The sequence below is a fragment of the Pithys albifrons genome, chromosome 3 (genome assembly GCF_047495875.1).
Source record: "Pithys albifrons albifrons isolate INPA30051 chromosome 3, PitAlb_v1, whole genome shotgun sequence".
Lineage (NCBI taxonomy): Eukaryota > Metazoa > Chordata > Aves > Passeriformes > Thamnophilidae > Pithys > Pithys albifrons.
The window spans coordinates 90,074,088-90,092,481 of NC_092460.1; the positions used below are offsets into that span (position 1 = coordinate 90,074,088).

The 18,394-nt window shown below is 37.3% G+C and overlaps 1 protein-coding gene across 1 annotated transcript in view; it reads left to right on the forward strand.

Moving 5' to 3' along the window:
- Positions 1–18,394, forward strand: part of PHTF2 (putative homeodomain transcription factor 2) — a 67,001-nt gene that overhangs the window by 41,312 nt on the left and 7,295 nt on the right. Inside the window, exons 8-15 of the mRNA XM_071552702.1 lie at positions 2,385–2,586; positions 3,869–4,027; positions 9,529–9,747; positions 12,104–12,232; positions 13,388–13,660; positions 14,821–14,952; positions 16,932–17,018; positions 18,163–18,318. Coding sequence (XP_071408803.1) covers positions 2,385–2,586; positions 3,869–4,027; positions 9,529–9,747; positions 12,104–12,232; positions 13,388–13,660; positions 14,821–14,952; positions 16,932–17,018; positions 18,163–18,318 — 1,357 coding nt within the window. The remainder of the gene's footprint in view (positions 1–2,384; positions 2,587–3,868; positions 4,028–9,528; positions 9,748–12,103; positions 12,233–13,387; positions 13,661–14,820; positions 14,953–16,931; positions 17,019–18,162; positions 18,319–18,394) is intronic.

Consider the following 18,394-nt stretch of genomic DNA (forward strand, 5'->3'; position numbering starts at 1 on the left):
GGACTTAAACTTAGGAATTCTTACAAAAAATATAGGGTTTTATGTTAGAAGCAAATAAAGACTTCAGACAAGCCTACCTGTTTTTCAGAATGAGCCTTAGTTGATACCAGATGAGTGGTATTTTTCTTGTGATTTTAGCACTTAAACATTGCTGGAGTGGTGAAATCCTATCTGAACAAATTGTACATACATATCTGTATTCTTTCTTTCTCTTGTCTGTTCTTATTCAACTGTTTGAGGCTACCTCTTCCTAGTAGATTTAAAGTTTCAGATAAAATGCATACAAAATTTCTCTGTTCAGACTCAGAAGAGTTGTCCTGTTAATCCACTCATATAGCTTAGTAACTTGTGGAAGAAGTTTCTCTGGCTGGATGTGTGTGTGATGAGAACTGTGCTTGCATTTGCACTGTTGGAAGGAAATTTTTAAGCAGTGCTGAAAGTATATTCAATGAACAATAAATTGGCCACTCTGGATTCTTCCTTATTGCTGTTGACCTTACTGAGACTTTTACAGTGAATTGCCACTTAAAGGCCAGTACTTGCTTTATTCCAGATGTGGAACAGCAAATTTTTTCCATGCAAAAATAAGCTAAACTTTCTCTATCTTGAGTTGCTTTATCTTCATAAACTTAGTTAGACAATGACATTAAGGAATGGCACAGAAATAAAGTTCTAATGTGTTCACTGGCAATAGTTTGACCTTTTTGTCCAAAGCGTCAGTGATGTTTGAGATTATCTTAATGAACCTAGAAAATTCAAGCTCCTTATGTGAGCTCTCACACTGGCAGTGAGCAGACAGGAGGCTCACTGTGATCTCCAGCACACCACACATGCTAAAGCATGTGCTGGCTCTTTACCTTTGAAAGCTTATAATAAAACTTAATCCATGCAAATACATAGTAACTACAGAAAGTGTTCCTGATGGTTTTGTGTTCTTTTCAAAATAGACCAAGAATTTTGGAAAGAGGTCAGGGAATACTAGATGAGTTCTACAGCTTTCTACAAGAGAAGTGGAGCAGCAGTTCTTTTGCTTTAAAAGCAATATGTTAGCTTTTTTTCCTAGTTAAGGGTAAGGGAATAAGATTAAAGATGAGAAAGGAGGATGAAACATTGTAACATTGTCCCTTCTCATCCTTGCTTTGTCTGCATTCCAACAGCAGAATTGGACCTTTTGGGATTTTTTTCCATTTTATCCAGCTCTTGCTATCCAATTTTTGTGTTCAGGACTCCCCTTTATGTGTGGGGTACCCTATCTTGGAAGGAATGTGAAGCGACTATCCAAATTCTCCCAATTTGTTTGATGTACATATTAAAGAGGAATTTAATCTTCTGTGTAATCCAAGCCCTCACAGAATGACTCACTTCTTAAAGAGAAAGGCAATGCATATTCCCTCACAGGAGCACAAGATCAACTGAGCAGATTCTTGGTAGTTCTGTGACCTTTGCCCAGCTACTTGTAATAAAAATAAGAAATTCTGGAAGCTTTATTTATAATGCTCTCCTCTTGCCCTTGCTGCCCATCCTTCCCCCACCAAGCATTCTGGGAATCTAATGAACAAAATCTAATTTCCTTTAAGAACACAGACACTTAAATGAAGATTGAAAGTAACCTCTGTCAGTAAGGTAGCAAGCTCTTACTCCTTTTCATTCCTTCATCCACTGCACCTTCTAGTTTGAAAGTCTAATCATTCAAATATTTGCTTTGAGAAAGCCTTTTTCTTGTGTTAGTCTTGATACTATATCTATTGACTATGCAAGGGCCTTGATTCTGGAGAATGTTACCAAAGACTGTTCACCAATGTAAGTGGTCTTAAGGTTTTGTGCTTTGAAAAAAGGCTAATTAGTGTGTTTGTAAGATATATTGAAAAATGTTGCTGGGATGTTACGGGATAATGCAGAAAAGGGTAAATCCCCTTCTGTTAAAACAACAACAAGTATCTGTGTACAGAGTACTAAACAGCATGTTTGTTTGCAGCTCCAGGAAATTGCATGCTTGCTTTGAATTAATAATTCTTTAAGCATCTTCTACTATACCTCTTTTTTTGGCTAGGATAGAATAGAGGAGTTTCTTATTTACATTTGAGACTTGTGGTTCTTTTATTGCCAAAGTTTTAAAACATATATTTCCTTTTGTCATCTTACAGTAGATACTGGTGCACATTTCTTTTGCATACTGACAGTTTATTTTGTAACAATTTTAGGAAAGGATAATGGGCATTATTTAGAAGATTAAATAGTTACAAATATTGTATCAAATGTTAGCATTGTTAGTTTGTGGTCATCTTAAGTAGTAAAACTAGAACAGGATTAGAGAGGAATAAGCAGGATTTAGACTGGGAAACAATTGAGAGAATAATTAATACATGTATTTGTTTTAAATATAGATCTAAAAAGGCAAAAAACTCAATAGATAAATCCACTGAGACCGATAATGGCTACGTGTCCCTCGATGGGAAAAAGACAGGTAAAGGCAGTGAAGAAGGTGTGCAGGCCCACGAGCGCCGATGTGAAGTGATCAGGCCAGAGGAGACAGGGTGGGGCGCTCCGGCAGCGAGAGATGTCTTCAGCAATCACAGTCATCACAAAGTAAGTGTGCCTGTTGCTTTCAAAGCAGAATTATTAACTTGTCAGATGATGATGAAGTCAGAATCAAGCTGATGAAGGTTCATCTTGAGGCAAAAACTTCTCTCTTGTTCTGCAGGAGGTGCTTTTTCAGCAGTGATAGCAACTGAGCTTTAGTTGTCTTATCAGTTCCAAGCATTTTACATTCTTTATGAATTTCAGCAAATCAAGGATTTTTAAGAAAAAGTAATTTGAAACAGTTTTAAATTTCTTTGATTGAATGAGATGTTGTCTGTGTTGAACTTGCTTGGTGAGAATGCATCCACATTAAAGAGAAGTTGGCAGAGACTAGAATACAGTCCTCTCTTTTCCCCTTCTTGTATCTTCCTCCAAAGAAAATCAAAGTGTTTCATAGCCAGTCCAAAACACAGTGGAGAAGACACCTCAGACTGTTCTACCTGCCCTCTTGCTGTATGCAACTCAGCTGTTAAAAAGGGGAAATGTCCTGCCCTTGAAGCATCTCAAAAAACAGAGTTTGTCATGGAAGAGAGGATGATGTTGCAAGGGGACGAAGGATTTGTTTTATTCACAGAGAGCAACTTTGCTGGTTTTTTCCCTTTTGCATTTCATTGATGACAGCAAGACTCCTAAGAAAACTTTCCAGGATTCTTTCTAGTGATCTTAAAATAAATGAGAATTTACAAAAAAAGCTTTTCACAGCTGATCTTTTGCTGTCCTTTTTTCATTTTTTTACTGTAAAGGCTACTTTAACTTTAGTTTAAAATCAGGAAAATGAAAAGAGAAATTAGTGATCTCAATTTTCAACATGGAATCTATCTTTTATCCTTGAGAGAAGAGGTAAATGTCAGCTTTGTGCTGTATGTGTTGATAATTCAGTGTTAGAGTGCTATCACAGTTTTGTTAGGGGGATTTTGGTGGTTTGGGGTTGTTCTTGTTGGGTTTTTGTTTGCTTGTTTTGTTTTTAATTTTTTTTCCCAGTGAGGATACATTTCCTCTAAGCCTTTCTTGGTAGGTTCAGTTCAGACAAAATCACATCTGAAATAAATGTCAGAATTTTTCTTGAGTATAATATAAAGAACACCTTCACTTGAAAAATGTTTTTCATATTATAATCTCTATTTTGTAATTCTTGCTGTACTGATTAAATTTGATGCTTGAAAAAACATTAATATTGGGTTTAGCTGAGCACAAATAGTGAAGTTGTAGAAAGAACTTTGATTTCAGTAGTTGAGAACAGGAATTAGTGTGTGACTATGTCTTACTAATACTGTATTTCCTGCACTAGGATACTCACAGGCCTATGACAAATTTATCAGATGAAGTTTCCAGTGAGGAAGGGCCTGAAACTGGATATTCTTTACGTCGCAATGTAGAACGCACTTCTAGTGATTGTGCACTTCGAAACAGGAAATCTCACCATTACAAGAAACATTATCCTCTGGAGGTATGTTCGCTTTGGTGGCTTTCTGTTGGTAAATTGTTAAAACTTCTTGACTTCTTACTGAATAAGTATGTTTTTCTCAAACCTTTTTATCTCCTATATTGGGTTTTAGGAGTGTGTTAATTGGAAGTCATGCTGATGGGGAACAGAGATTATTTTTTGTTTTAGTTTAATGACAGTGTTTTGAAAATAAGATGTTTTAATGTAGTTTGTTTGAGCTTCATTTTATTTTTCAGTTGGTTACAAGGAGCCTAAAATACGTTCCATAAGTCTTACATCAGTCTATGGCAACTCTGTGACTGTCTCTTGACACCAGTTATCTCCTCTGGGAATTTGTATTGTTACACAAACAGTAGTTATTAGTGATATGCAAATTTTCATCATGCTCCTGTTTCTCTCCATTGCGTTAGTATTTTGTATTCACTAGCTTTCTTGTGGAGTAGGCCGGTTGACTCTGAGTTTTCATTCCCTGATGTTTGTTGAAACAATAGTTTAAAATATTGCCATGAAGTCTTAATAGAATTGTTAATGCATAAAAGTACTGAAACATTAAGAGACTTCACTGGCTCATTTAAAAGAAAACTAAGATATCTATCTGGACTAGGAAGGGGGCCTCTTCTCAAAAACCACCATAATTCTTGAAATTCAGAGACTTGAATCAGAAAATGTATAGTAAAAGATAACATATATATGTTATATATGCATGTATGTGTTATATATAATGATGCCTTGAGTGACCCCCCACAAAGCAGGACTCTGAGCCAAATTAGTGCAGGATAAGATAAAAAGTAAAGGTCCTTTAATATCACAGGCCTACGGCCCCCGGGAATACATGATGACATGCATGTGCCCTCTAGTTTCCATGGCTTTTATAATATGATCTCTCCAATCATTACTTTACACATTTCTTAGTCCAGCCCTGGTTCCACCCCTGGTCCAACCCCCCTGGAATTGAGGCTGGGGTCATCAAGACCCTCTGTCTTCATCCACCTCCTCTTCTTCAGCACATAAAGGTCTTTTGGACGCTTTCCAGTGCTCTGGGTCACTCTTCCTCGTGTTTGTTTCCCTCTGATATACTCCAATCTTGTACCTTGAGAAAGAGACTAAACAGATCGAAGATCTTACCTCCCCATTCTGGGCCAGGGGTAATGATAGAAAGACGTTAGAATTAAGGCAGAAATATTAACCCACCAAAAATCTACAGTGCTACATCTACTGTGTTCCTAAAATCTACCAAATATGAAAATCAAAAAATCAAAGATCCCTTGGCATCATTTTATGCATACATATGCATATATTAAAAATACATATATATATACATATATGAAAATATATATCCACACATATGTTAAAAATACATATACATATATATATAACCAGAATCAGAAGAGAACAAACAGCAACACCATAACCAAAACTTTCAAATTCAGTCCTATTTCTGCTCCTTTTGGTGCAGTTGTAGTTACAGACAGCGGGAGGCGATGCTGCGCCTCAGGAGGCAGCAGCCACGAAAGTCACTCCCGGGGTCCAGCGAGGCACAGCCAGAGGGTAAGGAGAGACACTGGCTCCGATAACTCCCATGGGAATGGTGGCCACAAGGATGTGATGAAACTTCTCCTGTGGACAGTGCACAGTCCCTCTCCCACCTTCCTTTGTCCAAAAAAAATTGGTGCAGGGGGTGGGAAAGAGGTGGCAACTCCTCTGCAGATGGTGTTGGTCCCTTGAAGAGTCTGCAGTGAATCCAGGAAGCAGTGACTTTTTTCTCCAAAGACAGGGAGCGCAGGAGTCAGAGTGTGGGCCATGCCAGGGAAGCTCCCTCCAAGTGCTTCCAGCCCAGCAAACAGTGGCAGACACTCAGAGCAGCCAGAGACAGAAATGTGGCCACCACCAGAAGGAAACCTTTCCTTCCTCCCCACCCACTCTGACTTCCCCCAGCCTTCAAGTGGGAATGCAAAGCTGTCAGCCATCCCTTTGTTATCTTGTCTTGGCTCTTCAGCTCCAACACCTCTGTGTTAGTAAAGGAGAGAAAAAAAATCCATGAAAAATTTGAAACTATAATATTTATGGCATCACATTTTAGAAGAGGAGAATTCATAGATTCTGTATTAGCAGAGTCATTAATTGAAAGAGAAAGGGATAGCTTATTGTGGTTTTGTTGATTTATTTGTACGTATGTATGCATTTAAAAAAACCCTCTTTTTTTGTAATGGTGTGCAACTTAACAGATATATGGAACACTTTCTTTAAAGGCTGTATTACTGTTTGTCCACTCAAAGGAGCAGCAAAGAGTTTAAGGAGTGAAATCAACTCTGAAAAAAGTCCACTGACAGATGGGTTTGATAGGCAGAGCCTCATTAGTAAACTCTCTACTTGATATAAGAAATGTCTCCTTGGAGTGGTGCAGTTAGTGCTTTCTCTGATCGCAACTACAAAGCCTTGATGCTTTGCATAGAAAAGTTTATTAAATGAACTTTGATTTCTCACAGATTTTGGTTAAAAAGGTCAAGAAGGCTTATTGGATAACTAAACAGGTTGATACTTGAAACTGTTTGTTTCATATTACAGAAGATGTCTCTTGACTGTATCTTTGTGCTGCTGTGGTGCTTGACAAGAGAAAGCAGAAAGAGACTAGATAGGTTCAGAAACTGAAGAGACACAATTTGCTCCATGTGGAGCTCTGGCAGCCCTGGTTTACCCTTTTTCCCCTTTTACTGCTCTGAGTGATGCTGTGAAAGAGGAAGCCTTTCTTCGTTGTTACTATCTCGCCTCCCCCACACCATTACAAAGGGAATGAAACAATAGTTTTAGAATCAGTGAAAGCTTTCTTTGTATTTAAAAAAAATTAGTGAAGTCAGTGGATATACTCTCAAATTCTGTCTTTTCTTTTACCTTCATGTTTACTTGTCAACTTAATTGTTGTTTAAGCAATCTTTTTATTGTTCTTACTTTATTAACTTCAATCCTCACTTGTACCCAGTAGTGACCACCTTCTATAAATATCTTCATTTTTAATTTTTAAGGAAAAAAAATAGTTCATACTTTTTCTGCATTGCTGTTACCTCTCACTTTGTAAAAGAAGGAGGAAGAGTTCAGACTCATTTTTTTCTGAGTGTTTCTTTACAAAATTGTTTACATAAAATACATAAAGCATAATTTCAGAAAGATCAAAGAACATTTCTTTGGAGAGTAATGCTTTACAAATCATATTAAGTTAGTATGTCTGTTGAAACACTGCTTAATTATTTTTTCAGTGTAAAAAACTGTGAATGTTCTCCAGAGAAATTAGTAGAAAAATAAATTTTGTGTTAAATTTCCAGAGGAAGGCAATGAGCAGGATGGTACTGCTTTTAATACTGCATCCCTGTGTTGCAGGAAATGGATTCTGCTTATTGCAGAAAGTAGTTAAAAACTGACTCTATGTTCTTGTCTTGAGGACAACAATGGATTGTTTCATGTCTATGCATTGGGAGATTGTGTCCCAAACTTAATATTCTTCTTTCTTTATCGAAGACCAGGGTCAAATTTGAATTTACTAAGGTGTACTTGTTTCCAAGTGCAGTTGGTTCAAAATCATGAAAACCTTATGTATGACTACACAGATTATGCACATACCTGTTGTTAGCTATGTGTACCTGTCATGTGAAAAGGAGAGGCAGAGAGATTTCTTGCAAAAAGATTTCAAAGATTTCTCACCTCACTCCTGTATTAATGTAAAGCTATTAGCTATAAGCACCCTTGGAACAATAAAGCTTTATGAACCCAGCACTGCCTACCAACCCATGAACAGAACACAGGCTGGAAAGATTTTTGACCTTCCAATGAGGACCACACTTTAACCAGGGAGAACTTATTAACTATAAGCATCTCAGAACATCCAAGCTTTATATAACCCAGATCAGCCTGTCTGTGTCTCACCTGAAGAGACAACACAGGACAGCACACTGCCTGGAAAGGTCTTTGGTACTCAGTTTATGGACCACACTCAATAGCAAAAAAAATAACTTTCCGTGTATCAGCCTCCGAAATAGCTTTCATTAATACAAGTATGTGACAATGACTATATGGGTTGCTTAGTCAATGATGACATTTGGCTGCAGTGTCTTGGGGTTGAGCTGGCAAATTGCCAACTGCCCAATATAGAGTCAGCCTCCCTCCCTCTGGCCGAGAAGAGGGAGAAGGGAAAAAAAGTCCTAGAAACTCAAACTGGTTTATGCTTAAACTGACTATATATATATATTTATACAGAAAAGAGAAAGTTAAGAGAAAACTACAATCTAACACACACTTACACAAGTTAGATATAACAATTTCTACCTCCCACCGAAAACAGATTTCATCACTTGAGATTTATAAGCATCCCTAAAGATGCTCAGCAAGAAACAGAAAGTATAACAACAAAATGTTTCTACTTCCCCAAAACTCAAACAAAATGCAATATACCCCCCATGACACAACTAACAGATTACTAACCAGAAACACAACAACTAAACAGACTCAGTAACCCAAAGCAAAAGCAACAGGAAGAATATAGCTGCTTCCCTCTAACACATATGCACCCGGTGAGTTATGGCAAATTATAACTAGTAAGGCATAGGAAAACAAAGGAAGGATTGGTTGCTCACTCCTACAATGTCCGATGGGGAGGGGGGAGACAGGATAGCTCATTGGTTGCCCTCCCCTTGGTGGTGGAAGTTTTCTCCCCAGTTTTTGTTCATATTCAGTCTTTTTTTATAACCTTTTTTCTTTAGGTAGGTTGAGTGTTTATAACCAATAACAGTTTTGGGGGTGATAGCCAGGTGCCTGAGGGGTGGCTCCTTGGCTCTCCGCAGGGTGTCACAGGGTATGGCAAAGAAGGGCCATGTAATTTCCATAACACTCTGTTCCTCGGTAACCCCATCTATGACTAGGACTTTTGGAAGGCCACTGGGATGTCTTTATTCTCTAACAGTGGTTCTGGGAACATCCCTCCAGGGAGCTGAGGCGTTTCCCTCAACTCATATCAGGGCTATCACCCCACAGTACCCTTGCTTATTTTTCCTCTGTACCTGAGGCATTACCACCTTCAAACAAGCACACTCTGTCTTTGCGAAGGTATGTTAGTAGTAACAATGTGATTTTGGGAGACTTTGAGAGTCAGTTCTTCAGAAGTTTGAGACATATCTGGCATCTGTGACTTGATAATTGCTGTTAAATTATTAGTTCTAAAAGTCTGTGAACTTGTTATTTCCTTTTAATTGTTAATATGATTTGGTTCTTTATGTCAACCCATCCCAACAGAGCAGGGGCTATGGACTGTTGACTTTTTTGTACAGTGTCTAAAATGCACAACCTCTTAGACACACCTTCAAAAAACATCTAAATCTTTCTGGTGAGAAAGATAATAGATTGGAATATAAAACTCCCAGATCAATGCAGATTCACTAATTTGAACTTCTAACTGTTTTTCCAGGAAATGATGTAGAATAAAAAAGCTGCATTAATTTCAGTGCAAATTTAACTTTCAGGATACACCTAAATCAGGTACAAGCTGCAGTTCTCGGTGTTCAAGCTCCAGGCAGGATTCGGAGAGTGCGAGGCCAGAGTCGGAGACGGAAGATGTGCTGTGGGAGGACCTGTTGCACTGTGCAGAGTGCCACTCTTCCTGTACCAGTGAGACAGATGTAGAAAGCCCTCAAGTGAATCCATGTGTGAAGAAAGAATACAGAGATGACCCTTTTCATCAGGTGGGGATCTGCTAATTGTGATTTTTTTTCTGGTACACTACCACACAAGTTCAGAATTTTCTGTTTTATCGTATCTCACAGGAGGCCTGAGAGGAAGAACTCTATCAAATGAAAGTAACGAAACCAAAGTGATTTGGTAGAATTAAAACAAGGAAAATTTGATTTCTGCTACTCAGTCAATTATTTGTCAAATGAAAAGGATAAGACAAAAATAGCTTGTAGAATATTTGAGTGTTTGAATCTTCGTTCTAGTTCAGGTCAAGTACTGATTGATTTAAGTTTCCTCTGGTGAATGGATCTGTTTGCTTGTGCTTTTTTTTTTCATTTTGGGACTTTGTTTTGTTTCTTTGTTTGAGTTTTTTCTTTCTTTTTTTGTTTGCTCTTTGTTGCTTTGGTTTTGGGTGGGGTTTTTTCCCCACCTCTTTTTTTTCCTGTAGTGGAATTACTTTTTTGTAAGGCCTTATCAAACATCTTTCTGTTTGCTTGTATATTAATGTATATAAAGAAAAATCAAACAGAAAGATGACATACGTAGTGTCTTATATATATGATGTCCCATGTATTATATATGCCTAATTATATTTACTGGTTTTTTTACTTGACAGCTAATAATTTTATTTCCCTTCTTTAATACTATTCTGTATCAGCAGATAGACAGTCATTTCTGAAAATGTGTTGTTTGTTTGGGCAATACTTCAGTTGCTCCCTGCCTTAGGCTAAAGTTGGACAGAATGCATTATTAATTGATCATTAACAATCAAGTTTTAGTCTTCATTTGTTGCAATCCATTCATGTGTCTCAGTGTCAGTTTCATTTGTACATGTCTTATCCTTAAGTTGCATGTTAGTTACTTTGTGTATCTAAACCATTAAAGTAAAGAGATGGAGAGAATGTGAAACGTTCTTCTGGGTAAACGTGTCATGTGTTACTAGTGCATCATCACTACTGAGGAATGTCATGCAAGGGATGATGTTAATGCTACCGAGGGAAAGAATTTCAAAAGGCAGGCTCTTCACTCACAGCCAGAATTGAAAATCAGGTATTTGTTGATTATAAAAAACAAGGCCCTCCAAGCCAAGCCTCCCACCCCAAGAAAAAGAAAACCAAACAAAAAACAAGAGAGAGAGCAGTTTGGATTTCATGCAGTCTTTGCTTTTTTGATTTATTTTTAGACCTTCTTGCTCACATTCCATAGAACACTAAAGTGTAAGCTTTGCAGCAGAGAGTTGAATTGCAGTATATAAAACTCGGGTTTTCTGCAGTTGAGGGTTTTTCTGTTTGATTGATTGTGAATTTTTGAGTTTCAGCTCCTGGTGTTGATACTCCCTCTAGAGGGACACCTTGGAAATCTGTGGCTAAGAAACTCCTGCAACAAGTACTTGTGTTGTTTTAATAGTATAAATAATTCTTTTTCATCCATTGGAAATGGAAAGGGAGATAATAGAGGACATTGTAGAATACAAAGATTTCAGATAAATACTGATAAAGCAAGTAATAAAATAAATCTTTTAATCAATGATAAGTTAAATTTTAAAAATAATTTCATGCCCCTTTCCCAGCCAGCTCCACCACTTTCAGTAGTGTGATGGAAGTGGTGCCAGGTGACTAAAGCCGAGAGCAATTTTAATCACCTAAATGGGAGGTGAGTGAGACAGGGCTGAGGAAGGTCAAGAAATGGCCTCAGCAGAACTTGTCACCTCAACATTTTTCATATCCTTCAGTTTTCACTTGACTCTGTGGTTAGAGAAAAAGGTCCCTTAGCTCTAAGTGCATTCAGTAGATTAAACTGGAATTGCTTGGCTGGCTCTTGGTCACTGTGTATTGATTAAACACCCACCACTCGGAGTCTTGCCAGATACAGTTTGCATGGCAGAGGCTTTATCCCTAACAAGGATTGTGAAGTACACAAATATCACTAAGAGCAAATTAAAAAAGAGGTTTTTCCTTAGGCTCAACCTGAAAGGAGTACTTTCCAGAATGTTAGAGGAAAAAATAATAATAAAAAATCCACTAAATGTGGCAGCATTAAAGATGACTTATAAATAAACCCTTGTTTTCATATTTCTCTTCTCTTTGATATGTTTGAAAAAGAAGCCAATAAATCCTTAATCACAGTAACTCATCACTGTTAGAAGAGGGAGTGTGGAGAAGGAGAGATCCCTGTACTCACAGCTGTTTCTTGGAAAAGAAGTGGGTGATTTTGAGGAATGAGGTTTAAATATAGTAGAAGTAAATGCTATGGAGCAATATTTGTCAGTCTCAGGTGGGGTTTTTTGTCAGTATGTTGCTGACAAAGGCATATTGACATGAAGATAGATTTTTAATTCTGATGGAATATATTCCTTATCTTTCCCAGAGTCATTTGCCTTGGATCCACAGTTTGAATCCAGGACTAGAAAAAATAAGTGCAATTGTGTGGGAGGGGAATGACTGCAAGAAAGCAGATATGTCTGTACTTGAAATCAGTGGTATGATAATGAACAGAGTGAGTATTCATTTTACTTTATTCAAGTACTGTATTTAGAGGTCTAAGCACTACCAAAAATAAACTTGTTTTATGATGTTTTCTCTTTTGTTGTTGGTTATGTTTTGGTTGGTTGTGGATTTTCTGTTTGTCCGTGTTTTTATTTTATAGTATCTGTTATTCACATCATTGTTCTATGGCATACCTTACTCTGATGTACTTGTTACTAGCAGATTAAAAGCTACCAAATCTTGAGTGTTGGGACAGTAAAATGTGTTTGCATTGTTAGGTACTTGCAAACATACCCAATCTCTCTTTTGTTGCTACGAAGTGATGCTGTGAATGTTTGTATTTAATTCCTTGATTCTGATGAACAAATAATGTGTTGGGTCAGTAATGTACAGATCCAAGTATTTGCATGCTAAAGTTAGGACTGGAAAAGAAAAGATTTCTACTTTAGGAAGGAGACATCTAGGAGGATCAGTGGGATGTCTCACTAGCCCTCACCCCCTTTTTCCTAATACTCCTTTTCAGGAAACAGATAAGTGTTGTGCTCTTTTTCAATATAGACCATGTAGCTATTTTGTAGGGTTGAACAGAAAATCCTAGCAGAGCTTAACTCACCAGTTCTGACAACTTGATATTTACCATCTCCAACTTGCTAAAAACCCAGTTCTAACCTTTTCCTGGCTCAGACACTGTACAGGTTTGGTGACAATTCACACAGAAGTAAACTTAGCAAAGCCATAGCCAGCAGTGTAGAACTCCAGTCCTGTCTGAACTGTAAACGCTTTGATTCCATTAAAAGGATACAGCCTAAACCCAAAAGACAAGTAGGAGCAACAAACAGGATTTAAGCAGCACACTCTGATTAGTGCATTTTGCTAATTCAGCATTCAATGAATTTTTAATACAGGAATATGCACCAGAGTTTATCTGCAATGTTATGTTGTTGGGTTTTTAAATGATTTGGCTTGGTTTCTGTACATTAAGTACTCTCTGAGGACTTCCTTTCTTTTGAATAGTAAAATGTGAAGATGCTTGGTTGAAGTTTTCATATAATGTATTAGGTTATAAAATGTTCTTTGTGGTAAGACAGAAACATTAATAATTTATTTATTGAATTGATGCCAAATTCGTTAAATAAAAATATACCTTGTTTTCTTCTGTTTTTAGGTGAACAGCTATATACCAGGAATCGGTTACCAGATTTTTGGAAATGTCATATCTTTAATCTTGGGTTTGATGCCCTTTGTCTTTCGACTTTCCCAAGCTAAAGACTTAGAACAACTAGCTACACATTCTGCCACTGAACTTTGCATGACTGCATTTGGATCAGATGGAGATATTCTGGTCCTCTCAATGGTTATAATAAGTTTTGTGGTCCGTGTGTCTCTAGTGTGGATTTTCTTTTTCCTGCTCTGTGTAGCAGAGAGGACGTATAAACAGGTATGAACAGCAAACCAAGAGGCTTCATCCGAAGCAAAGCAAAGCTAAATGTTTGCATTTTTTGACCTTGGGGATATTTTAAACTTGTTTTCTTCAGCACCCTGTGATTCATAGATCAGTGATGACAAATACTTCAGTGGGTTTACAGTTTAGATGATTCGGGTGCAATGGACTGAGGTCTCTGTATCTTAAGTGTTTTTTCCCTGGAGAGCATTTCCAAGGGAAGACTGGCTCAGTGCATTAACCCACACTCAAGTTGTGTCCCGCTTTGTCTCAGGCTTCCACAAGGAGAAGGGGCCTCAGTAAAAAAACTGTGAGTTTGCAGTTTGTTCTACCAATGTGTTTCATTCAAAATCTTTAGTTTAATTCATAAAATCATAGAATGGTTTGGGTTGGAAGGGACCTTAAAGATTATCTTGTTCCAAGCCTCCTGCTAAGGCAGGGACACCTTCCACTAGAGCAGGTTACTCAAAAGTCCTGTCCAGCCTGGCCTAGAACACTTCCAGGGCTGGGGCATTCCAAATGGTTCCATCCAGGCCCTATCCAAGAGTCCTGCTTGCTTTGTTGTTACATCATTTCTGTGACTGGAGATCTTGAGAGCTGCTGTCTGAACTAATGCACCTGGGCTTTTATTGGTTGTTACTGCAATTTGAACTTTGAAGGGAGCAACATTACTAATTGCAGAATATAGAGTACCTATTGGTCTGAAAATGAAATATTTTTATACTTCCTTTTCTCAAATTATAATCACAATATGTGATATAATACAGTAGAATAGAATTAACCTATTTCTAATAATTTCTGTTGAAAGGAACTCCTGTGATACAGGTGCTCTCTAATGCAAATTATTGGCAGGTTTGAGGGTTTTTTCCAAATTTAAGAGCATAGCAGATTTGTTATCAAAAATTTGGAGAAAGGAAATCTAAGTGTAGCTAACTTTTGTTTATCATTTGAACATGGAGACTTTTAAAATGTTATACTGTATTTCCTCTTCTTCATAATATGCTACACATATTTCTGCTTTTATAACATTTAATTTGCACTGTTACATTGTATGTTACTTTGGCATATTAAGTGAAACCCCTTTCTCCTTTTTGTTTTTTTGTTAGTACCCTTGAAAATCAATTAACAGTTGAAGTAATTTTTTTCCTTCTCTGCAGAGGCTACTTTTTGCCAAACTTTTTGGTCATCTAACATCTGCCAGAAGGGCAAGAAAATCGGAGGTTCCTCACTTCCGCTTGAAGAAAGTACAAAATATAAAAATGTGGCTTTCTCTCAGGTCCTATCTAAAGGTAAAATCATGTATATTTTTGCTTTAATAACATTTTAATGCATTTGATAAATTTCAAACACTTAAAAATAATGTGTATTTATGCTTTAACATAAAATATCTCCTATGCTGCTAATGGAAGGTTGGTATTCCAGTCTGAGTATTTCCTCCTGTGCACTTACTATTGATACATATGTCCCATATATACCTTGTTTTAGTGACTCTGGATCAGCAATGTGGGCAGGCAGATTGTGAGAAAGTAAATGTCTGATTTTCACCTTGGAATAAAGTCTGAATGTGTTCAGAGTTAGTCTTGTCTTACTAATGCCAGCAGAAAAGTCCCTCAGCTTAATATGTTGGGTAAAAATGGAGCACTTGTGTAATACCAACAGTATCTTATTGTAAGAGCCTCACCAGATGTCATTAACACACCTTAATGTGTTATTAGTCTTTATTAATCTATAAAGCAAGATGGTTATTGTGTATATTGTGCTGCGAGTGTACATGTGCCAGATGAAGCTACAAATTATGCCCAAGTATTATCTGTAAGACATTCTGATGCCTGAAATCTATCAGTAGTTTTTAGAAGCAGGAAAAGCTTTGTGAAAACATTAAGGAGTTCTGGTGTGGAGAGTGGGGAGTGTGGAAAGCAGGAGCTATGAATAAGCAAAATTTTTAATGAAAAGTACAATCCTAAATTGGAAAGATGCATTATTTTAAGAGGACTTGAGGTGATTCATTTACAACACTGTCTGGAGTTATGGAAGTATCTTTTGGGGAGGTTGTAAAAAGTAGGTATCCTTTACACTATACATTTGAGAGACCTTGTAGTCTGGAGTGTGGTGCTGCTTGGAATGAAAGGAGGGTAACATCACTTGGATAATAGAATGTGGTTTTGATGCATGTGGTAGCATTGCTGTGGAGAGAATGTCTTGCCTTCTTTATCACAACCACATTTACGTATTCCACCTTTTGTTATGCCACCAGGAACATTTGTGTAATAGTGTGGCTAACAAAGCCATCAGTGGTCCGAGGCAGGTACACAGGGAACTGACCCAGCTGAGAAATAACCAGTCAAGGACAGTAATTTTGACCTCCATCTGTTGCTTACCTGGTGCCAGCAGAGAGCAAGAAGTGGAGACAGGCAGCAAAGGAGCTGTCTTCTTGCAGTGGTGCTGCTGGCATGTACTAACAGAGCATCTGTCCCAAATACATATTAAACCATCTGAATATGTGTCCACCTGGGAAGATGTGAGCAGGGATACAGACATATCTCAGGTCTTGCACAGGCTCACTATAGAAGCACAGTGTGCATCCCTGCAGTAGTAATTTGCACTTGGAATTTTTACAGTAGTTAAGCTTTCTATCTCTTTCTCCAAGTTCCAGGGTTGTACCTTTCATGTGCACACCTCTCATTCTTCTCACTTTTGTACAGTGACGTGTCTGGAGGACAAAGTTGAGAAATAAATGTATGTGACAACCTGTGCATGTTTCAATGCAGCACTAGATGTCTAATTCTTTAATCAGGAAAAAAAAAGCCCATGAAAAGCTAGAAACAACTATTGTGTGTAGAAAAAGAGGCAAGTGATGGAAAATACCAACCATGTGAAATCATATCTTGATATGCTGTTGTGATCTGGTGTCCAGAAATCTTTTGTTTGCACTGATGTGATACTTGGGTTGAAGCCCACTGCTGTATCAAATTCGTGGTGTCAGAGAATGCTGCCTAAATAAAAGTTACTGCACATCATGAAAGAGCTAACTGAACAAGGGGTGAATATTTTCTTTTCTCACAGTTGTCTTTCAATGCTTGCATCTGAATTCATCTCACATGCCTTCAGGGGTACTCAAATTATTGAAATCTAGTATGTTGTATAGAACTTAGATTGCTACATTGTGAGTTGTTATGCGAGTTCAAGATGTGATTCTAACTAGTTATGCTGAATATCAATGCTAATGGATAGGTTCTCATTCACATCTGTGCAAATCCTTTATTTTCAGCGTCGAGGTCCTCAGCGCTCAGTTGATGTCATAGTTTCGTCTGCCTTCCTACTGACTATCTCAGTTGTGTTCATCTGTTGTGCACAGGTGAGAAAATTTTACTTGTATAGACACAGCCATGGCTCAAATAGTTTCTGAAACAGTTTTGAGTGCCTTTTGCATTGTGATTTCTAGTGAGCTAGAAGAGCCCAGTGAAAAACCAGTAATGGCTGTTAAAGCTTTTCAGAAGATTGAGTTCCATTTTGAATTGTTTATCTACTTTAGTATATTTTTCTCTAATAGCTAAATAAACTTATTTATAGCATAATTCCTAACGTGATCATGGCAAATTAGAGGGCCGGGCAATCACCAATGATGTGGATTTTAACAAGGTGGCTTCTGTACCTGAGACAGTGTGATTCTTGGGCTTGTCCTGTGTAGGACCAGGAACTGGACTCGATGATCCTTGTGGGTCTGGGACAACTCAGGATATTTTGTGACTCTCTGATACCATTATTATTATTGAACTCTCTTTCCTCTTTCATTTTTCATTCTGGTTTGTGAGACACTTTTTCTCCCTGACATTTTATATCAAAACACACTTTTGCAAAGACAGTTGAGGTTGACCTTGATTTTTGTGAGAAACAAGCTTGTTGGCTGTATTTGCCTGCCCTCTAGTGGAATATCTCTTAGTAAGCAAATCTGTGTTTAAAGAAGATTTCTACTGCTTAAGATTTTCTTTGAGATTCTGTTTCAAAATGCAGAGGAGCTTCTGAATGGCTTCTGATTGTATGTTTTTAACAGCTTCTTCCCTAGTTACTCTATTGTGTTTGCCTGGTAGCTAACTATAAGCATTTTATTAAGAATGTAATTTAGCAATAACACTTATATAGAATTTAGTACATTTGAGATTGTATTTTGGTTTTTATCCCATAAGCATCCTTGCAAGTTTGAACATGAGTTTAAGATTGTCTTAGAGTATATTTTTTGTATTGCTTTAGGGATGTTAAAAGAAAAAGAATCTTATGTTCTGATTAAGCCTTTCAGAATATGTTTTCTCACATCTTGTATTTTTGATATGCTGTCAATTTAAAATTGTGGTTCAAAAATCTTATATGCCTGAAAACTTACTTTATATTTATTATTGGGAAATGTTTCACTGAGTGGTGGAGATACCTAACTATTTTCTTAGGTTGTAATGTAATTATTAATTCGAATTAAATTCTCACGTTTTTTCCTCTTTTGTTTTCAGCTGCTTCACATGCATGAGATCTTCCTTGATTGTCACTACAACTGGGAACTCGTAATTTGGTGCATTTCACTAACTCTTTTTCTCTTAAGATTTGTTACTCTTGGTTCTGAAACCAGTAAAAAGTACAGCAATACCTCAATATTACTTACAGAGCAGGTGAGAATTTGTGTAGACCTATATTTTTATATCTAAACAAGTCCTTCATCTGGTGGGTATCAGACATTTTGGATGT